The 24,634-nt window shown below is 32.1% G+C and overlaps 1 protein-coding gene across 1 annotated transcript in view; it reads right to left on the reverse strand.

Moving 5' to 3' along the window:
• The window catches only part of LOC125061213 (serine/threonine-protein phosphatase rdgC), a 142,926-nt gene that overhangs the window by 78,412 nt on the left and 39,880 nt on the right, over positions 1 to 24,634 (reverse strand). Inside the window, exons 4-6 of the mRNA XM_047666469.1 lie at positions 16,840 to 16,930; positions 4,695 to 4,840; positions 4,206 to 4,370 (exon numbers count right to left, since the gene is read on the reverse strand). Coding sequence (XP_047522425.1) covers positions 4,206 to 4,370; positions 4,695 to 4,840; positions 16,840 to 16,930 — 402 coding nt within the window. The remainder of the gene's footprint in view (positions 1 to 4,205; positions 4,371 to 4,694; positions 4,841 to 16,839; positions 16,931 to 24,634) is intronic.

The raw sequence follows: 24,634 nt of genomic DNA on the forward strand, positions 1-24,634 counted from the left end.
TTTCACGACTGTCAGATAGCGCTATTCGTCACATAAAGTCCATCATAAGTTATGAGTGGATGAAGTGTCAAATAGCACAATTTATCTTCCAAATAACTTATGTGTTGCATAGCTATTTGGTACTTTATCCATACATTGTGAAACAGACCCTAAAGGTGATATCAGACGGTTCACTCGAATGATTGTTCACTCGAGTGAATGCTTCATTTTTTTTCATTCTATGTTCACACGGCTTAGACGAAATGATACAGAAATGAACATTCATTGTTCTTTCTTTTAAATATGTCATCGAATGAAGTCGTACGTCTTGGAATTAGTTTAATTTGTGATCATTTTATCAAAGAGTTGACAAAAAAGAAGCAAAGAAAACGTCGACGGTGGTGGGTGCGACCATGGATTGAAAGAAGAAATTTATTTAAAAAAAAAAGTAATGTATTTTGATCGTTCCACTTGAACACCATTTTGCCGCATGAAAATAATATAATAACACACAGAAAAAAAAGCTATAATAAAAATAACACGAAACAAAATGGCCGAATCCGAATGAACGTTCTCTCAGTATTCAGACCGTTCATTTCTCGTTCATTCGGAGTGGGAATGAAAGATACCGGATGCCAATATCCAACACTGTTGGATCGGTTCACTAATGAATTCATTCGGCACTCGTGTTTCATTTTTTGTTCAGACATTTCATTTCGAGTGAAATGTACCGAATGAAAGGTGAAAATGAACAAAAAATGAACCGTCTGATATCACCTTAAATAAATTTAAAGAAATCACCGAACACTACTTTGTTTACGCAGTGCTTTGTTTTGTTTTGATAAAACTACGTCAAATGTTGTGTATAATAAAGTTCTAAGACACTGAAGTTCTAGAAATAAATCTCTTCTCTAATATTATAGAAGAAAGTTTTGCATTTTGAATATTGTTTTTATTTTTAACAATTTATAATAATCAAGCTAAACCTTCAGTGATTAAAAAAGTTCTTTCATTACTTACTTGTAATCATAATTTTTTCAATACCTGTAGAGTATTTTAATGTTCCAAATTTGTAAATTTATATTAAAATTTACCAATGTCGGACATTCTTCGTAAATGATGCTAAGAATTTAATAATGTATTAGATATATATTCGTTGTAAAATAAAATCTGTATATGTATTTATTAAATTATGAATGTAAGTGTGTAACTTATAATCGGAAAGGAAGTAATTAAAAAGTAATAATACTAAGTAAAATAAAGCTTTTATGTTAGCAAAAATATATCTATAGTCCGACTTAGTAGACTTTCCACTACCAGGAGATAGGTATCGCGAGTGAAACCGCAAATAAAAAAGTAAAAAATTATTTCATCATATAGGTAACATAACGTACACTTATGACTCGTCAGTAAAGAAATACATATTAATGCTTCTAATTTTACATTTACTGCCAGTTCTCAAATCAAGGGCGTAGAACGGAAGAGAAGAACTGGCAATAAACTCTCCGCCACTCTTTTTAATCGCCTTCTTTTTATAGGTATGGTGAAATAGGAGCAAGTACTTACATTTTCGTAGGAACAACACGCAAACAGATAGTCGAAATAACTAACATCACCGCATACACGAATTCAAGTACGACCAGTCACCATATGAATATGAATAATAAAAGACTTGATTAAAATACATTTATTATACAGTGGCTTTTGCTTCCGGTAAGAGTACAATAAAAAGCTTTCGTTTATATATTTTAGAATACGTCAATTTCTTTTGACGAATGACTCTATCAAATAGGGATTTCTAAGGGATCTTCCGATATTTGAATGACAAAATGTCAAGGCAATGAATACGTTTATAGCAAATGGAACTGTCGGCTATCCAATTCCAGTGTATTGCTAGTGACGTGATGTCTACTGATGTATATTTTTGTATTGATATCGCCGATGCGAGCTTACCTCACAATATTCTATTTTACTTACGATTTTATTCTTTCCCGAATTATTTACACCCGAAGGAGGTTATTGTGAGGATACCGTCGCTTACTGATTATATTATAGTAGGTATATAGTATATAAACTCTGCGAAAAAAATAAAAAAGGTTCTTAGGTCGATTTCAGTTACTTAATGAAATTTAATTGTATGACGTAGTCTGTATACTGATTGTGTTTTTTTTTTAACCTGATGTTAAGTTACCGACGCCCATGGACACTTTCTATGCCAGAGAGCTCGCGAGTGCGTTGCCGGCGTTTTAAGAATTTGTATACATTTTTGAAGGTCCCTAAGTCGAATTGGTTCGGTGATACATCAGAAATACAAAGTGCGTACTTGGGTCTAAGGCCGTCCTCACGATATTTTCCTTCACGAAAGAAGTTCCTAGAAGTTCATGATGCACAGGATTCGAACATACTACCTCACTCATTACATATCCAAGTTTACATATAACAACAATAAATAACATCATTTTACGCCCCAAAACATAATTTGTATCCTGACGCTAGGTGTGCTAATTAGTGTTACATGAAAAGCTCTGAAAGCCTAATTGAATAAAATGTAGTTTGCTAACAAATTGTTATTCCAGAACTTATAATCCAGAGTTGCTTAATTTTTAATAAACGTTAAAACAGAGAATCCTCAAATGTATTTTTGATACTATCTATTTTCCGTGACATTCATTTATAAATACATCGCAAAGATAATATCATTACTGCGGCCAAGCCATTTTAATTTTTATGATAATATGAGAAATTGACCTAACAAATAATTTGTGGAACCAGCTGCCCACTGAAGTATTTCCGAACCAATTCGACTTAGGGTCCTTCAAGAAAAGAGCGTACCAATTCTTAAAAGGCCGGCAACGCACTCGCGAGCCCTCTGGCATTGAGAGTGTCCATTGGCGGCGGTATCACTTAACATCAGGTGAGCCTCCTGCCCGTGTGCCCCCCGTTCTATAATTTTTTTTTTAATAAAACAATATTAAAATTAGAATACCTGTAAAAAATTGATTTCCGTGCTTGCTATGTTTACCTACAAGTCACATTAAATCTCGTATGTTATTTTTCTTATACCAATGAATTACAGTGCTGAGCATTGGCAAGCTTTTATAAATAAATAAACGGCTCAAACATAAGTCTTTCCTCAAATATCGATTTTGTTCCCTTTGAAGACGATTAAAGATTTAAGCGCGCCTGGTAGGTAGTACCGGTGACCCCAGAGCTGGTGCTTTCCTCGCTCAACGAATAAGTATAGCAATTCAGCTACTGATGCCAGCGTTAAAGGTACACAGAACCAAACTTTATTTTTATTATTATGTAAGAAAATTATATATAAAAATAAATTTTGAGTGTTGGTAAAGCCGACTTCCGTAAATTAATTCTTTCTTTACTTACTGTTAGATATTTTGTAGACTAAGTTGGCAACACTGAGCACCTGTCTTTTAATAAACGTTTTGCGAAGTACACCATCTTTAATTTATTAGTGGCGACAAGGATGAGATTAAATTACTATTGTTATTAAGACAGCAACCTACCTACTTGAGAATTTACCTAGGTATTCGATATATCTTAAAATCTTTAGAACACAGAGTTTATTGACTAATTAATTAGCTTTGTAAGAGAGCTTAGCATTTAAGGGAGAAGGTGTTAGATATTTTGAAGACTAAGTTGGCAACACTGAGCAGCTGTCTTTCAATAAACGTTTTGCGAAGTACACCATCTTTAATTTATTAGTGGTGACGAGGATGGGATTAAATTACTATTGTTATTAAGACAGCAACCTACCTACTTGAGAATTTACCTAGGTATTCGATATATCATAAAAATCTTTAGAACACAGAGTTTATTAACTAATTAATTAGCTATGTTAGAGAGCTTAGCATTTAAGGGAGAAGGTGTTCGATATTTTGTAGACTAAGTTGGCAACACTGAGCACCTGTCTTTCAATAAACGTTTTGCGAAGTACACCATCTTTAATTTATTAGTGGTGACGAGGATGGGATTAAATTACTATTGTTATTAAGACAGCAACCTACCTACTTGAGAATTTACCTAGGTATTCGATATATCTTAAAACCTTTAGAACACAGAGTTTATTAACTAATTAATTATCTTTGTAAGAGAGCTTAGCATTTAAGGGAGAAGGTGTTAGATATTTTGTAGACTAAGTTGGCAACACTGAGCAGCTGTCTTTGAATAAACGTTTTGCAAAGTACACCATCTTTAATTTATCTTACCTTATGGAATATAACCAGCAAGTCATCCAGTTTTCCATGCAAATCGCCACAGATTGTGATCTGACTGGATATCGAGGTGGTAGCAACATTGATATTGGGCAACCTTTTCAAAGTCTGCGAGGCCTCTTTCAATATTTGAGCGACGTGCTTCGGGTGCAAACGATGCTGGAAAAAATAAAAATATTAAAAAAGGGTAAAAGCTATTTTAATAATTATAGAGGTTTTTTTTTATCTACACTTTGCAATACATATTTCGATAGATTCAGATAACATGTCTTACACAATAATTACAAACCAATAAACTATGTTAATGTTCTTATTATTTCATGATAATAAATATGTCATTTGTATGGCTTTTATATGGCTGATTGTGCGGATTTTTATAATTAATCGATCTAAATGTACCAGTTTCTTTGCAAATTAACGATTTATATAAATAAATAAAATGTAACCTTTACATTATATGAAGACATTACAACTTATACCGACCTTTTTCTTTCGGAACGCTTCAATCAGCAAGTCAATATCTTTTCTCTTCAATGGGAATTCGATATCTGGTCCGCGAGCCGATTTCGGGGGCGCTGTCTCATCAACGCCGCCTCCCTCGTCAGACTCTTCAGAGAATACTTGCTCCACTGGAATATTTTTTGCTATTTATTTACAAGTATGAGAAAGTTATAAAATACTAGAAAGGAAGTTATGGTTTATCTACACTTTAAAAGTAATTTAAACATAAAAATGCGTGCGTACGAAGTACGTACATGGCACAAAATATTAAAACTGTCGAAAATTAATACAAATAATAAATTTAATTTATTTCTTTAATAATAAATCACGTGGCATTTTAATTTACAACTCGTCATTTGAGATTTCAATAAATTATTTTGCATAAAGTATAAAATACTAATATTTCATAAATTCTCATTACGAAATTTTAAAATCCCTTTTCTTCGAGAAAAACGCATCTTCGTGACGTTAATATTATCATTATTGCGTTTCATCCGTAAAATTTTTACCCTCATGCGCCTAAAGAAGTTTTACTTCAAAAATACTTCAAGTGAACTAAAAACCAAAAGCTCCATGCACTTCAAAAACTACTGAATTGATTTTGTTGAAATATTTACTGTTCCCTAAGTTGGAAAGACCTGATTTTAATAAATGATACATACATTTAAATTAAGCAAACGTTGAAAGCCTAAATAAATATTCAATTCCTACAAAATACCCTATAATTAATAAAATAAGGATTATTAAAAAACTACCATGAAATTTAAAGAAATTGATTAAAGCTACACCTACTAACTGTAATTTATGATTGAGTTCGTAATGCCCACTCGTAATCAGAGAATTCGATTCTTGCTCCAATAATATGTTTTTTAAATTTTAAATATCAACAGAATTCACTATTATTTGATATTAAATAGTCAATATATAGAATAGAAAAAATAGAAAGGACGAAAAATCATTATTTGACCAAAACATACATAAAATGCCAAGTCGGCTTGAGTTTCTGTCACCAGCAACACTGATTTTCAATAGGCCCCTATCCCCTATCTTGGAGTGACAGACACACTTAACAAATAGCCTAATGCTATGTAAAAATAACATGCGTTAATTCTTGAGGCTATTAAAAAGGCTTGGGTAAATTCGTAAAGTTATACATAACTTTATACTAAAGTATAATTTTTTTCTACTATTTTTATTATTAAATACTTTTTCTTTTTTTGCGTCTGAGACGCAAACTAACTCCTGTGATCTCTGGCAGAATGACGAGCGCTCCACATAATGCTGAACCAGGGCCAGTTACAACCACAACGCACACACACACTTAAAACGTACCATATTCCTATTTGGAGTTTACTCCTTAAGAAACGATTTGAGTTATAAGGCCCGGTACGGAAATTTTATGAGGAGTAAAATCAAGTGTAACACGAAAAGTTGAGGCGTTATGTAGAAAGAGACAAACATATCTGTAGGATTGAACGTGTAAAAGAATGAGATGGAATACATTACACAGACTTTTCTATTTTGAATTCACGTTTTGACAGCCACGTTACAACATTGTCAGTGTTCAAAAAATAAAAGTAGATTGTCTAGCGTGGCATAGAGTTTTGTCAATAGTAATGGTCAGTGAAATAAAAACTAAAAAGATTGTTCATTCTTATTCTTCTCTTACTATAAAGGTGACTTTGGTCACAGAAAGAAAATCCTATTTGGGCATAGATGATGTAGGTACGTTTTATTACTACTACAAACATTTATATTATAAAAACATAATATGTTCTTACCACCCTTAGTATGAAAATATGGTCGACAGCCACAGAACATTATCGCCATCTTTGTTCTGCAGTGCATTTGACACAAGCCGAAACTATAAGCCTGGGAAACACCACAGCTTATAAAGTATGGAACGTCGTTCGTGCCGTTTTGTATAGAAATCAAGATTTATTTCAAATAATAGACTCGCTTATTATTATTATTATTTATATTGTTTTGTAACATACTTTATGTAATACGCTTTATTGAAGTAATATAAATAATCCGAATAATTACAGATATATGTTTGTTTCTCTTATCATTTTAGCAGATGCGTTCATTTACCCTTTTTTCTATTCGATATATATCATAATTATCGTTCGTAAGGAGTAAACTCCAATCGTGCGTCGTAGCTGACACACACGCACTTTTTTTTTCTTTTCATAATGTACTGTGATTTTTCTTTTTTGATTATTATTGTGTGTTTCGTTAGTAATAAGTGCTATGTCTATTTCGAGCTTTAAGCTTTGAGCTTTATTTTCTTGTCTTAATCACACGCCAACGCAACAGTACTCCATATGCCTACTCCCCTTAAATTATTCATACAAGGATTTGCATTTACCTAAAGTATACATTGCTATTTATCATGGTCCCAAGTGAGGATAATCCATTATTCTAACACAGACAAAAGTCCTTCTATATGGAGATTGTGTCCTCAAAACGAATAATAAATTCGTATAATAATAGAGTTAGGTCGTGTTGTAAAATGATAATCATAAGTGTTGGAAAATGTTTCACGTAGAATTTTCATCTATTACGACAAGTATTTTATAACACTGCCACGCTTTGCTGTGGCACATTGTGATTGAATGGTTTAGAAATAAGATAGAAAACAAAGAATACATTTCATATAAGTTTAATTTTGCAATACTTGTGGGAAAAAAATGAAAATGAAAAACAAAAAAAAATATTATATATATCATGCAACAATTTCAGCTCGGTCGGTGCAGATTTTTTTGAGTTTTTGAAGATTACACAAACCAACAAAATATTTTTATATAGATATAGATTTTTAAACCAATTTTAGTTTATTTCTCTATCTATCGACTCTCATCCATGAGGTCGTAGGTTCGATCCCCGGCTGTCCAATGAACTTTCTGTCTATGTGCGCATTTAACATTCGCTCGAACGTTAAAGCGCAAAGTTTGGCAGAATGTTAAGTTAACATTATTCCCAGGATAAGACACTTATACGATAAAACAGACAAGTTTCTTCGACTTATCAATGATAAGCCTTTGAAATTTTGGCACTTAATTGAAACATTTACTATGAAAGGATTTAATAACTTAAGTACAAATATTCAACAAAAGAAACGGCAATATTAAATCTAATCAAAATTATCGTAGGCGATTAGGAAAGTAATAGAAATCTTAATTGCCGGCCTTTTAAGAATTGGCACGCTCTTTTCTATTCTTGAAATACCCCAAGTCTAATTATTTTATTCCATCTACAATGTTATTTAAATGTTTATATTATATATTAAAATTTAAAAAAATCCGTGGCGCAGTTTTCCTTCACCGTTTCTGCGAATGTTAAATGCGCACATAGAAATAATGGACTTATTGGTGCACAGCCGGGGATCGAACCTACGACCTCAGGGATGAGAGTCGCACGCTGAGGGCACTAAGCCAACAATGCTCTTTTATATAAAACTAGCAGACCCGGCAAATTTTCTTTAGTTCAATTAAAATAACTATCTACTATAATAACAAATAAGGGTTCATCGTAGAGGGGTGACAATTAAGGGTTGTATGTATTTTTGTATGCTGTATAAAATAATAAAAACAAAAATAATTGTCTAAGAAATTTAGAGGTGGGACCACCCTAAACATTTAAGGGGATGAAAAATAGATGTTGCCCGATTCTCAGACTTACTGAATATGCATAAAAAATTTGATAAGAATTGGTCGAGCCGTTTCGGAGGAGTATGTGAACGAACATTGTGACACAAGAATTTTATATATTAGATAATACAAAAGCTTTAAAAAACACACTTTCATAAGCTGACTGATTTAATTGTCAAGTCTCGGACATCAATATAGATAGATAATACTCGCGTTCGATTAAAAGTCGATTTGACTGTTCAATATTTTAACAATAATTATTGTAACTTTTAATTCCACCAAATACAATGTAACTTTTAATGGAAAAGTATGGATCGGTAAAGCTTAATTATAACTTCACAATTATTTATTTGTAGTTTTAAACGTCAGTATGTTTTTGTTTCGTCTTAATATGATTTTTTACTTCCTTTTTAATACTACACTTTTCTTCCAGGTGACTGTGGACTTCTATAGAAATGCCAACCCGGAAAGGTGGCCGTCGATACACAATCTTATACTAGAATAATAAGTCCTGAGTACATACCTCGTTACGAAGTATCCTTAACAAGAAGAAAGGCACACAATTGGGTTTTTGAAAAAAAAAAAAATTGTGATAAAGGGAAAGATCATATATAAGTTTTATAACAAAACTATTTTTTTTTTCGCAATAATTCAAAAGTTATTTCAAAATAAGAAATAATTTTTGAATCCAGTACACCCGTGTGACGTCATAATGTTAGTTTTCACTTATTGCAGTTGATAGAAAAATAATAAGTACAGTGTTTTGATCTATTTAATTTTGTTAATTAATATTAATATTAAATATACTATATATATATTAATAGCCGTAAACGCTGTGCTGTTAAATTTCTTTAACATTATGACGTCACAACATGATGATCGATCATTCATGGCGCGTTTATCCCTCCTCCGTTGAAGTGTCTTCAATTAAAGTCGAATTTTAGTCGCACTTATAAGACACTTCTACTTATGCAACAAAAGTCCCACAAAATTTAGTTTTTACCCATAAAACAAACAAATATCTACTTATTTACGTTTATTCTTATTTTTAACTTTTAATTTAATTCTATTTATTATACACCGTTACACACGATTTACTCACACTTCTTTAATATTTATCTTTAATATTATTATTATTATTTTTCTACTTGGTATTATAATTATTTATTTTATTTTATTAGAGGCGCAAACTAGCTGCTGTGGTCTCTGGCAGAATGACCAGCGCTGTGGAACTTTTTGCTCCTCAGCATAATGCTGAGCCAGGGCCAATTACAACCACAGTACACACACATTGCACACTAGAAGCGAACCGAATGGCAAAAGAAAATTTCTTAATTTTAATTTCTAATTTTTATTGTTTGTGTTGTCTTATTTTATGTTATGTTTTCTTTAAGTATTGTTATTTTGTGTGTTTATGTGTGTGTGTTTTTGTTTGTAATAAATGTTATGTCTATGTCTTTATACTCACGTGATTTTTATTTAAATTTCATCAATTTTTAATTGTTTATAATTAATTGAAAAAAAAATTTTTTTAAGTTTTTGAAGTTGTACTTCTTTAGGCGCGTTATGAAAAATTGATGAGAGTGAAATTTTACGATGCGCGCGCACCTGTGACACAAAATTGGGAGTGTGATATAGCGTGCGCGAGCGAGATGGGAATAAGACAATCTACAAGTAAAAAGAAATAGAATATGCGTGAAGCTAACTTCACGCATATTCTATTTCTTAGCTTAGCAGCTTAACAAGAATTTTGTATGACCATGACAATTGACATCTGACAATGACATTTACCTTTTAAACAAATATAGGAGTTTTAATTATTGTTTAAAATTAAAGATTATATACCTAGTTATTTTCAATATACAAGTGCGAATTTTATATGTGCGTCTGAATTATAATCAGAAGTGATTTAAATTGAATATCTAAATCAATACTAATTAATATGATAAAATATTTGTGAAAAAACTGTGCCAACCTTCCTGAGTGCTTCAATACAATTGAGGTTAACTATCCGTATGTATTATCGAGTATTATTGTTGATTAAAACTGAAACATGAACCATTATTCATTGCTTTTGTTTATTGCGTTTGTTACAGCAACTTTTTAGAAATATTCTACGACAATAAACATTTTAATAAGTACCTGCATCTCAAAAAAATTACCACATTATTTAATCATAACATGTAATTTTTCAGATTTAATCTAGCAAATATAAGGACAAGAGACAAAAAACAATTGATGAATCAGTAGAAGTGCACTAAATTGAATACAAAAAAAGAGTTGTCATCTTATCGCCGTGAAACATCAAAAACTGGAGGTGGAACAAAGCCACCATCACCTTCTCCAGACACAATGGATATGCAGAGATGATACCGCAACGGTTTGAAGTAGATTTCAATGAATTTGATTGTGATGGTGTCGAGGTAGGAATGTTAATTATAAATATGATGTATGGTGATGTTCAAGGTTCAACCGTTCACAACAGTACTTTATTCCCCTACAGGGTAGTTAGAGATATTGTAATACCTCAAAACATCCATGTTGCACTTGTAGTACTGAAACTCTGTCCAGCCAGAAGTGAACCCATTCCCACTTATAATGGACAGTGGGTATAATACACCTTAATACCTGAGTGCGAACCACTCACCATGATACTTAAATTAATAGATGTTATTTATATATTTCAGGATATTACAAATAAAATCATTTTGGAAACAATTGATATCCCAAAAGCAAATAAAGCCAACAATGACAAGGTAATAAATCAGTTTTGACATAACTTGAATACTAAAAAAGCCAAACAAAGGTGTGCACAACAGTGACAACATAACTTAACAATTTCATTATTTTGTAGGATTAAAGAAAGGTTAAAGAAAATCATGTCGAACTGAACAACAAGAATCCCCAAACAACTCCAAAGAAACCTACAAGGAAGACACCGGTATTATATTTAAATTATCTCTATCTCTAAATAGAATAAAAGAAAGTTGCTATCCAGGTCTGTAGCATGTGCTACAAATTATATTATTAACACATTTATATAATTATATTAATATAAATGTGTTAAAAATTTTATAATATGAATTATAAAAAAATTTAAGTTTTGCATGGTCAGAGCTTAAATTAATATTCTCTTATTTGTTGCAGAAGCAAGTCGTAGTTTTAGTTTTGGAGAAGCCTCGTAGATGCACAACCAAGTAATGATTAATTTAAAATTACAAACTGAAATGCTGATGAAGACGAAATTCTGATTCTGATGAAGATTAGAGTCACTTAAAAATAAATAGTATCTATATATATAAAAGAAAGTCGTGTTTGTTACAACACTTATAACTCGAGAACGGCTGGACCGATTGCCATGGTTTTTGATTTGTTGGATTTGTTTCCGTCCCGAATAGCAGATAAGCAATAAAATATCGGATAAGTTATCGAATAACAATAAATTAATTAATTAATTTTACGAATGCAAAAACCATATGGTGCCATCTGTTGACAAAACTACGCATCATTTTACGTCGAATTCGTGTCAGTTCAAGAAATTCCGATCTTGAGGTGAATGAGGAGATGCATAACCATGCTTTGATCCTGATCAAAAGATGTTGGATATCAGAAAGTGCTTAACATGCAGTATCGCCATATTGACGCTAGAGAGAAGATGCCTAATGTGTAAAACTGCCATTCTTCTTTCGCTATGGCAAGCAATAAAACATTTCTGTTTTGCAAAAAAGTTGTATTAATGTAATACTTAACATAAATGAAATCCTAAAATAAGTTAAATTAAAGTAACAACAATATTATAAGGTTGTAGGGCGGAACGAAGTTAGCCAGGTCAGTTAGTAATGAAATAAAAATGTTTTAAAGATAAATAGTGTTTTATTTGTTTAATGTAAGAGAATAATAATAAATATTTATTTATTTAATTTTTCAAATGTAAACTGAACTTTATTGACTTTAATGACTCCTTTTCCAGTCTTTGATTATTTAATTGTAATTAATTATTTGCATGCAATCAAAAACAATTTTTAATAATGCCAAAGAAGTATAACTTCTTACGCGCGTACATAAGTACACGCACCCTTTTTTTGCATTAAACATCAATATTATTAACAATAAAGTTTTAAAATACATTTTAAAAAAAACATTTTTTTTTTTTCAAAAACCCAATAATTGTCAGTCGTAAGTATTTTGAGAAATTGTATTAGTTTGGGAACAAAGAGAGTTTAGACTTTAGAGTGATACTGATAACTTGCCTCACAATAGTTCACAAAAACGCACAAAATACTCATAATAAAGTTATAAATTGATGACGTAACTATTAACAAATATAATTAACAAAAATGTATAAATCAAAATAATATGCGTCTAACATAATCCGAGGAAAATTAAGCAGTGACTAACCAAAAAATGTGACGATCAGCCCAGTAAAAATATTTTAGATCACCATCATCAAATATTATTATACTCAAATTATGTTTTTGAACATAATCATTTAAAATTAAAAGACACAAGCCGATTGGTTAGATAGAAATAATAACAGTATTAAATTTTTATACTTCACACATAAGGAAGGAAACATCAATTAAAGAAATGCCGCCGTGATTAAAGAAACACTGCCAAAGATACTAAACTTTTGAAATTTACTTCAGTGTTCTAATCTTTATATATATAATTCTTCTGTGAGTGTGTATGTCACTGAACTTCTCTCAAACGACTGGACCGATTTTGATGAAATTTTTTGTGTGTGTTCAAGGGGATCTGGGAATGGTTTAAATTCACAAATCAGCCCGCCAGATGGCGCTGCAGTCGGTACTTTCATACTTTGCTTTACTAATTGCTTGAAATATCATGCAGGACAACGTCTGTCGGGTCCACTAGTTATATATAAAATAAAACGTCAACGTATTTATTGACATTGTAAAGTATTATTTGTTTTATATATTAAACTTACATTTGCAATGCATCCAAAGCATTGGATATTTAATACTTCAATTAAAACTTATTTTAATAGTATTAACAACTATTTTGAATGTAATTTAAAATCTCCGTAATGTGATTAAACTTGTGTGTTAAAGCAGTGTGTTAAAACTACGAAGAAAACACGCCTAGTAACATTGTGGCTAGGAAAACATTGGCTTGGTTGACAAATATGAATGGAGCGGACGAGACCTAGTTTTGCACTGCGCTAAAAGCTTTTTTGCTTACGTTTTCATTTATGCATTATTCTGTTATGATGCAGTTTTAGCCTAGTGTCTTTCAGCGTTGGCGGGATGCGGATAAAGCTACGCTGTTACCGTGTCCTGCCGCAAGTGATTGCTGGTGGTACCATGGGATTTCAGTGGGTATGCAGGGTAGGGAGTCCTACATAAACCTCCACCGCAAGGCAGTCGTGCCGCTGGAGTAAAAAAAAAGTTCTCTCGACTCTCAGCTTTGATGTCGAAGGTTCGTAGACAGTGGATGTAAAAGAGTGATATTTCTGCTTTAAGTAGTTTCTTCTGTTATTATACATTAAACGATTTTTTTTTAAATAACAGGACGCAAACTTGCAGAAGGCTCGCAAGTGCGTTGCCGGTTTTTTAAAACTGATGCGCTCTTTTTTGAAGGACCCTAAGTAGAATTGGTTCGGAAATAGTACTTCAGTCCGGCAGACGTCAAGGTGATACGGGTTGTATTTCATATCCTTGACGTTCGATGATGAAACTACATAAAATGTGTATATTATTATTATGTATTTAATATTTTACTTTAAATTTATAAATATATAAATAATCGTTCTGGCTTAGTACTGTAAGGAAAACTATGTATATATGTTTGTAAATAAATAAATCTCGTACATACAAATTTTACAAAGTAAGTGCCTCGAATGCCTGCACAGGTGCAATATCATGAAAGTAAACTTAAAAGCTTTATGACGAAGCTTTCTCGTCACGTCACACTCCGTATCGTAGCACTAGACATATTAAAGTTCTTATGAGCTTACCTGAATCGCTCTAAAAATTTCATTTCTCGCAGTGTATTGTACTTTCAAAGGAAATATATCAATTAATATCAAGCGTTGCTGACATATTATTAGGTTGGGGAAAAAGTTCATTTTTTTATTTTATTTCTGATTTTATATAAACATGGTAAAAATAAAAGTATACAAAGAGGTGAATTACCAATTAACGCAGACGATTCATATTAACAAGGAGAAACAAAATAATTATTAAAGTATTAAGAGTTATTTATTTATGAATTATTAAGTATTCCTTTTTTTATTGTTAACATGATTTTATATAAATTGACACTAATCCGGTCAAATTAGACTAAAAAATAGGGGTAAGGTTACAATAATTCGCACTTGGCTGAATATTGGTAGGATTGCTCAATACACTATTATAAAGGAAATGTGAAAAGTCCTCATCGATCCGGCACGTGCAAAAAAATTTACTCCGTGTCAAAGATCACAAAAATGGGTTTTTCGCGATTTTCAGCAAAACGGTAAGTTTCACATAAAATTAGTTTGGACAGTAATTGTAGATCAGATAATTATCTATAAAAAATGTCTAAATACTTTTTTTCCTAAGAGCCACCGTTTTTGAGATATCACGATTCAAAAAGTTGAAAGAGTTGTAATCGTCATAATATGTACACCACATATATACATCACTGAAGCCGTAATACAAGCAAAAATATCGTTCTAACAACAACAAGAAGTTATCACCAACGGAATTCGCTTTCTTCTCGCTATGTATGGAGCTCCTACAAAAATTACGTGCTTAGATAAATTCAGATATGCATGTTTCGTTAAAAATACTCGAAATAAAAAACAAGTGCAGTTAGCATGTGTTCCTCCAACCTCAGCGGCTGCTCATTAACATCTTTTTCGGGTATATTACCAAGTTCAAGTGTGGCTTGGTAATCAGTTAGACCCAAAAGACTGGGGTTGGAAGTTGGTCGACAATTCATTAGAGCCAGTTCAGACTTTACTTCCACCTGCACCAGAAAAACTACTAAACACCATTTTTTGCAACTGTAAAAAGGGATGTAGTGCTAAATGTGGTTGCAAAAAAGTTGGACTGTTTTGTTCTGTAGCATGTACTAACTGTCAAGGCCGGTCATGCTCCAATGTTGAATTGCCAACAATTGAAGATTCATTTGATGTTGACGAAGAGACATGCGATGTGTCATTATTGGGACAATTTATTAACACCCAGAATGAAGAAGATAAAGAAGAAGAAGAAGGAGAAGAAGGAGAAGGAAGAGAAGAAGAACAAGAACAAGAGAAAGCAGAAGTTAATGATGATTTAGATTCAGACGGATAAATTTTCTTATTTTTTGTAATTTACACCCCTTTCATCATTTTCAACCCTTGTCAATATCTACAGTTATTCAATAGTTTCAAATTAAACAGAATCATAAAAGATCAGTGGAATAGGCCTACCGGGGAAACCACATTAAAAAAAAAGCGCTAAGTACACTACCTCAAAGGTGGCGTGGAAACGTGTGCATATTATGACGATTACAACCCTTTCAACTTTTTGAATCGTTATATCTTAAAAACGGTGGCTCTTAGGAAAAAAGTATTTGGACATTTTTTATAGATAGTTATCTGATCTACAATTATTGTCTAACTAATTTTATGATAAAACTTACCATTTTGCTGAAAATCGCGAAAAACCCATTTTTGTGATCTTTGACCCGGAGTAAATTTTTTTGCACGTGCCGGATCGATGAGGACTTTTCACATTTCCTTTATAATAGTGTATTGAGCAATCCTACCAATATTCAGCCAAGTGCGAATTATTGTAACCTTGGATGTCTAAATTGACCGGACTACACATAATAAGTGCTTTTTGGCGAAAAATAATAAAATACAATTTTGAAGTACATATATATCAATTTAAAAAAATATATATTATGGTATAATGGGTAATTTCGCTTTTCCTACGTAATTAGTTACAGATACTATATTAAGATTTAAAAAAAATAACCTATCATGTCTAATTAATAGAATCGAAGTCCTTGAAATATGTATTAATTAAGGAATATTAACTAAAGTTTTCGTCTCCTGTCAAATAGTAATTAAGTTGTCATAATAAGATATCGACAGGTTATTAGAAAGACGTTTTTAGTACTTTTGCTTTTGAATACAGAACGTATAGGCAGGCTTCCCATCATTCCATTTGTCCTTTCTGGAGAACACGTTTTGGTCAAAGCTCACCGATGTCCAGATTGAGCATTCTGATGAACGAACTTTGGATATCACTCTTTAAAATCGATTTTCGTTTAGTTTTTATAATTTTAATTGTATTGTTTAATATTTGTATCTTTTCGTGTATGTCATGTTTGCCCATAAGTCTTGTCACATTAAAAATGGTATATTGTAGTTCTTTTACCAATGTATCAGTGTGGCGTTGGCAAGCTTGTATCAATAAAAAAACATTTCAGCATGCCCTATCTTGTCCAGTTACAATGTAGATATTATAATAACTTACAAACAGATGCAGTACGCGATGTCCTCTCAGATGACGGCCGTCCAGTCGTGTCGCGCATATGACTCAGTAGCGCGTTGAAAAAGTTGTACAACTGTAAAATAAAAGAATTGGATTTAGAATTACGTCGCCCGAATTTGATGACATAAATTATGCAGGTGTCTTGGAGGACCTTGACTGAAACACTTCCAAGTAAGTAAGTTTTTCTGCCGGAGTTGTGTCTAAGTATTAAAAAAATGATTTAAAATTTTGTATAATGTATTGAAATTCGTAAATAAACCGTACATCCGTAGAGCGGGCCAGAAACTCTTTGCCACTCTTTTTAATCGCCAATTTTTGAGTTCAAACTGTTTGAACTGGAGCAAATCAATCCCAATTTAGATTAGGATCATTTAAATAATCGTCAAATTTATTAAAAGCTTTATTGATAGATTTATGTTTAATGAGAGTTTTGAATTTATTCAGTGATAATTCTCTAAATTCGTTTGGGAGTCTGTTGTTAAAACGAATACAATTTGGTGGTTTATCTTCTGGAACCTGGTCGTTTGCTTAGATTTTTCTGTTTCAAGTATTATACTGGTGAAAGTCACCATTTGTTTTAAAATCATTTATATTTTTTCTTACATACAAGGCTTTAAGAATATATTGACCAGATAGTGACATAATATTTAATTCCTTAAACTTATTCTGTACTGCGTCTGTGATTTGAACGTAAGCTATGTTTGTTTACGTTTTAAATCAAATAAATGGATATTAGTAGCCATTAGTTGGGAAGTTGGCGGCATTTGAACGAAGGTCGAATGACGTTACTACGTTTCGTACTTGGTTCCTGAGTTACAGCATCGCGCTAAGTATATAATAAGATTTATGACAGAAATTAAAAGTACATTTGTTTCTGCATAGTTTTGCACTGTGATTTACTGCATAGATCGTTACTGCCGTGTGAAATCTTTTTAGAGTATAGTGATAAAAACTCTTTAGGTCTGGGCCTCAGATTTCTGAATCTGTTACATGATCATTTTTCAATTTAATACGCAAGTAGGTGATCAGCCTCCAGTGCCTGACACACGCCGTCGACTTTTTGGGTCTAAGACATGTCGGTTTCCTCACGATGTTTTCCTTCACCGTTCGAGCGATTGTTCAATGCGCACATAGAAAGTCCATTGGTGCACAGCCGGGGATGGAACCTACGACCTCAGGGATAAGAGTACCACGCTGAAGCCACTAGGCCAACACTGCTCGAACTCTTTTAGAGTATAGTAACAAGAAATTCTATTGATTTTTTGATAAATATATAAGGATATCTGATACGGAAATTATTAAAAAGAGATTAGCCATATATAAGAAATCTCATTACCGTGGTAATTATTTCTGTTAATGGCTCGTAAATCTCCTTAGAAAAAGGAAAAAGAAAATACGAGCGTAATAATCAATCAAAGTTTCAGGCATTCGATTAAGAACCGAATTTTTCATCGCAAGTCTCATTTTCCGAGGAAAAGTAAATACATTAGGGTGATTGAAATTTAAACGAAAAATCTCTAAGAGTATTTTATGTGGGCCTAAGGCAGAAAAATATCTATACACTATTTTGATCTTAGAATGTAAAATATTTATTAATATAATATTCAAAGTGGTTTTCTACTTAGAAATTCAAATTAAATTGTGAATCTGTGTAAGAGTTGATGTGGTCTGATTAGCTGTAATCCTTATTTATATCTAATATATAAAATTCTCGTGTCACGGTGTTTGCAATTAAACTCTTCCGAAATGGCTCGACCGATTTTCGAGAAATGTTGTGCATATCGGTTAGGTCTGCGAATCGGACGACAACTATCACCCCCCTAAATTTTTATTTTTTAGACAACATTTTTTGTTTTTATTTATTTTATGATATAACATACAAAAATACATACAACCCTTAATTTTCACCCCCCTAAGATCAAACCCTATATTTAATTTGTTAATCAAAAACTTATGACTTGACAGAAAAATCTAAAAAGTTTTCATTCCAGAAAACCGAACAGTCTCTGAGGTAGCATAGCAAAATGTTCCATGTTGGTATATACTGAAAAGGTAGGCTAAGTAAAATCACATTAAGGAGAATTGAAGTTCGCGGCAGTTCATCATATATTCAAAGACGAGACTTGACGCTTTGACTCCTATATCTCATTAACGTATTGACGTACGATATTAACATCTTCATGTTAATTTAAACTTATCAATCGTGAAGTAATTAAAATATAAGGTAATTTGAATTTTAAAGCTTCGCTCGGTAAACCACAACTCAAACTGATAATTAAGCGCCACAAACATGTAGACTATTATAAAATTTTGTGCATGACACGTACTTAATTACGCATTTGAGGGACAAAGCAAACAATGAAATACTATGTTAATAGTTTTACAGTGTTTGCTTAATAATGTGATATTTCATGTGTATAATAAATATAAACAACCACGTTATTAGTTGTGTAAAACCCTACGTAAGCACTATAGGGGGAAGGGGGGATCTTTGATTTTCTTATTTGGTACGTAAACAGTAACTATGTATTTACGTTTTTACAAATATTACTCACATGTTGTCTATGCTTGAAAACGAAATGCATTTTCGAAGATTGCTACAAAAAATTAATACGTTTCTGTACTATTATTACACGCTTTATATTAGCTTCACCTGTATGTATGTATGTATGTATGTATGTAACCGACTCCTTCGGACTCGATTTTGACCCACTTTTAATTCAAACTTTGCGCACCTGTCAAAAATCGATGACAATGCAATAATCCGAAAAAAATAATGAAAAAAATTGAAAATAAATAATAGTTTAAAAAAACTAGAACACACGCTTTTAAAGCACATCAAACTGAAAAGTGAAAAATAATTCCTAATTTAGGCTGAAAATGGTAATGAACAAAAAATACTGGTATCATTGTAAAAAAGCGTGGGGCGCTCTGTGCCATATTTTTCGTCTATCGAGTTCTATGCTTCTATGCTTACTTTTGCTGACAAGAGAGGGGGGGGGATAAATTGCAGTAAATCTGCTTACGTAATACTTGAACGTCCCCATATCAGCGCGTGACATCATTCACCCTCGAAGCTCGGCTGGCTTAATTAGCCGGACTTTTAACAAACCAAATGTGCGTCTAAGTGCGGAAACTGATTCCACATTACTACGTATACTGAGTATCAGAATAAAGATACAGCCGTTTTTATTCCATATTGATTCCATATATTTTTTTTATTTATTTATTCACAAATTCATCTTATCTATTAAATAACTGTTATCATACGTAATATGATGTCACCCAACTTTAGTGAAGTTACATATACATATTTTATATACTAATTAGAAGGGTAAACAAAATGTAAAAAATCATCACACTTGAAGCCAATTTGAACCCTTTAGTTTTTACAACACTTGTTAAATGTTCACATTCTCGGTTCCGATAATGTCCAATAACATAAGTGTCATTTATGTATTTGATATATCCTTGAACAGTTTCACAAAGAAATATTAATTGTATACAAAAATGAAAGTAGAACGGTAGACAATACAATTGAATAAATCTATAAAATTGGCCCCTACTTTAATCTATGATTGCTATTGTATTCTGTGGAGTAAAGAGAAAAAAGGCGTAGCTATAAAGTAAATGTAAACACATTGTTAGACAAGTTTGTACGAAGTTTATTGTCTTCAAAGACATCGTATACAATATTGGAAGGATTTACTTTGGAAGTTCGTTAAACTATCTTGTCATGTGTGCTCTCGCCCGACTGATCATTGTTCAATGATTATGTGGCGGCTGGCTGTTTTCGTGCTTTTATTTTTGAAGTTATACTTCTTTAGGCACGTTATGAAAAAGTGATGGGAGTGAAATTTTACGATGCCCGAGCACCGTGACACAAAAACAGAATGAAGTTGCCCACGGAAGATGCTACGGCATTGGACATAATTTAAAAACAACATTCGAATAATAATACAATTTATGTTACACTTAATGTAAGAGAATAATAATAAATATTTATTAATTTAATTTTTCAAAAGTAAACTGAATTTTATTGACTATAATGACTCCTTTTCCAGTCTTTGATTATTTAATTGTAATTAATTATATGCATGCAATCAAAAACTATTTTTAATAATGCCAAAGAAGTATAACTTCTTACGCGCGTACATAAGTACACGCACCCTTTTTTTTGTATGTAATGCACGTTGGACTTAACTAGACGTTTTACATGTTTTACAGGTGACAAGGTTTGCGTTGCACTATACATATAGTACTCGTAGTGGCATTGAGGTTGTCAACGAATGTAATTTTGTCTAGTAATTACGTTCTCGATGTAAATTATCAAAGTGACAACTGAAAATTGCCAGTAAATTTCGTAATGTAATTTGGTGAATATTTTGGGTATTCATAATTCATATAAAAATTTTGGGATCGGTATGGCTACCACTACTAGAAGTTAGAGGGCATTTAGTCGATTTTTAATGCTATGCTGGGAGTATATACTTACGCTTAATTTTTTATTTATTTGAGTTAGCGCTAAGTCTGGCCTCTGAATCCCTAGAGTATCGCCGCAAGTGAATAATTCGTACTAAAGTCACCTTGAGTACTATCAACGTGGCCGCATTGCAGAGACCCGCTGCGTTTTCTACACAACCTCAAAGCTAATATTGTCTTTGATCACAACCAAAACGATCACAAAGAAGCACAATACTGTTGTGCTTCTAAAAATCTAAAAAAATATAAAATAAAATTACCCCATACCGAAAACTAAAGTAGAGATGGACGGGTTATATGATAAGAGAATTAACGGAGTAATACGTAGTGGGAAACGAAAGAGAGTCAGGCTGATAGGAAGATGGAAGGACGGGTCCAATGCGGATTTGAACCGCTAGAGAACGCCAAGCTAAGAAATATTTAGAGGAGGTCTTTGTCAAAGGACAAGCAATATAGTTAGTTATATAAATACTAGCTGACCCGGCAAACGTCGTTATGCCATGTATATTATTTCTAGGAAACTATTCTATTCTATTTGTTTAGTTCAATAAAAATAACTATCTATAATAATTAAAAAAATTGGGGTAGATCGTAGGGGGGTGACAATTAAGGGTTGTATGCTGTATCATAAAAAAATATATAAAAAATTGTTCGGGGTGGACACCCCTTATTACTTAGGGGTTTGGAATATATATGTGTGGCGGCGTCCATGCGTCGAGTTGTCTCTCTCCCTAAAATATGGCGAGGGGGCCGATGGCTGGCCATGCGTCATACTCGTGAACGGGTGCTACTTGTGGTGAACTCGAACTTGAATTCGTGTATGCGGTGATGTTGGTTATTTCGACTATGTGTTTCCGTGTTGTTCCCACGAGAATGTAAGTGCGTGCTCCTATTTCACCATGCCTCCTGCTGATAGCGGACAAGTCTTTGTTTTTTTTTTAATTTATGTTATTATGTATTATTAATTACTTGAGAAGTCATGTGGGACATGGTGTAATGGTTGCAGCTCCTTACAAACGTTGTTTTAAAAAAAATGGCGTAAAAAGAGTGGCGGAGAGTTTATTGCCAGTTCTTCTCTTCCGTTCTACGCCCTTGATTTGAGAACTGGCAGTAAATGTAAAATTAGAAGCATTAATATGTATTTCTTTACTGACGTCATAAGAGTACATTTTGTTACCTTTATGATTAAATTATTTTTTTACTTTTACTTTTTACTTTACTATATAGTAGCCGATTCTCAGACTTACTGAATATGCATAAAAAATTTCATAAGAATTGGTTGAACCGTTTCGGAGGAGTATGGGAACGAACATTGTGACACGAGAATTTTATATATAGAGATTATATTACTTTAGGCATATTTACCTTATATTCATGTAAGCTACATAGCATTAAAGGCTTTTATATTATGTTAAATTGTTGAAAATTTATTAAATAAATCTTGGGTTTTGCAAACGAATATTCTCGTGTATGTCATAAAAAGGTACTTAAATTTATCCGTAGAGATAAACTTTTCTCACGTTTCAGTCTATATTCATAATAAATTATGTGTCTTAACTATATCTACGAAGCCGTATGTCGGATTAATTAATGTCGTGGTTAATTCTAATAGGGTAAATGATGACGCATACTACTAGCTGACCCCCCGGCAAACGTCGTTTTGCCATATATATAATTTCTAGGAAACATATGTTTAGTTCAATAAAATTAACTATGTATCGACTATAATAAAAAATAGGGTTGATCGTAGAGGGGTGACAATTAAGGGTGGATGTATTTTTGTATGTTGTATCATAAAAACAAAAATTAAGGGTCCCCCTTAACGGGGGATGAAAGATTGTCGGAAACTTTTTAAAATCCATTTTTTATAAAATACACGTAAAACTTTTTTTGTATTATTTTAGATTATGCTTGGTAATTCTATAATTTTCCAGTGTTACTTGTAATTTTGTTGTTGTTGATTTGGTTATGTACTTCTTGCACTTTATCCTTAATATTATGAGGATATTGATATTTTCCACCTCACCAAAGATGATGTGAGAAAATATTTGAAGAGGCGGGAAGACTCTAATTTTGTTTAGGTAGTGATTCGAAATATTTAATATTATTTGTTGTTTTAAATGTTAAATTTCAGTTTTCTTTTTATAGTTTTGTCTATTGATGCGCTTATTTGTTTTATTTTTCGTATATAATATTGTTTATCTATGTAATTTTGGCTTTCTGTACTGTGTAAGTGTTTGTTTTATAATAGTATGTATGTTAGCTGTAAGATTACTTATAATTAAATAAATAAATATTTATTTATTTTTTAGTTTTTTTCCTTCGCTTCGTTAAGGCCGCCCGTTGCATACCTTATAATATTGATTTTATTGTATAACAATAATAACCTTTCTTGCTGTAAAATACTTATCCTAGCACATAAAAATGTGAAGTACAATTATCACTAATAATTAATCGGCAAGCTGGTAAATTTCTGTTACAGCTTGTCCTTGGACATAGGCCTCCTCTTAGAGCTTCCACTCTTCTCGGTTTCTAGTTTTAAGTAGCCACATAGGCCCAGCTGCTCTATTTATATTTTGTCTTGCCATATCGTCCATTTATCTGTCTTCTCTCATAATGTGTCCTGTCCATTTCCATTTCAATTCTTTTAATGCAACGAAGTATATAAATAAAACTATTAAATGAAACCACGTTTATAACGCTACATTTATTACCTTGCATTGTACGATATTTTATGGTTAAATTTTTGTGGTCTTATCTCTATACAGTTGCACGCGATATTCGAGTTATAGAAACCAAACTACATTACAAAGAGATTAATGCATGATGGTATTAAAGAGACTGTACAGTTTCTGTACTTAACTAAAGTTTATTTTGAATCCTAATCTATAATATTAGTTAGAACACAGTCAAGTCAACAATTATATATCAAAACAAATTACAGTTATGAACGTAATATGAAAAAAAAGTGCGTGTGTACAAAGTACACAATATGTCAGAAGTGAAACTTCTTTGCCAAACTAATTTTTAAGTCTTGTTCATATTTTACAAATCTAAAACTTTAGATTTCCGAGACTTAGCGGTAGGGAAAAACATATGTTAGGAATTTAATGAATTTAATTGTCATTAAAATATTAAAAGTGTCGAAAATGAATACCTACAAATTATAAATTTAATTTATTTCGACGATAATAATAACACGTGTCATTTTAATTTACAATTAGTCATTTGAGATTCCAATAATTTATTTTGTCCATGGGCGGGGCGGTATCACTTAACATCAGATGAGCCTCCT

This window comes from Pieris napi, chromosome 23 (genome assembly GCF_905475465.1).
Source record: "Pieris napi chromosome 23, ilPieNapi1.2, whole genome shotgun sequence".
In the NCBI taxonomy this organism is placed as follows: Eukaryota; Metazoa; Arthropoda; class Insecta; order Lepidoptera; family Pieridae; genus Pieris; species Pieris napi.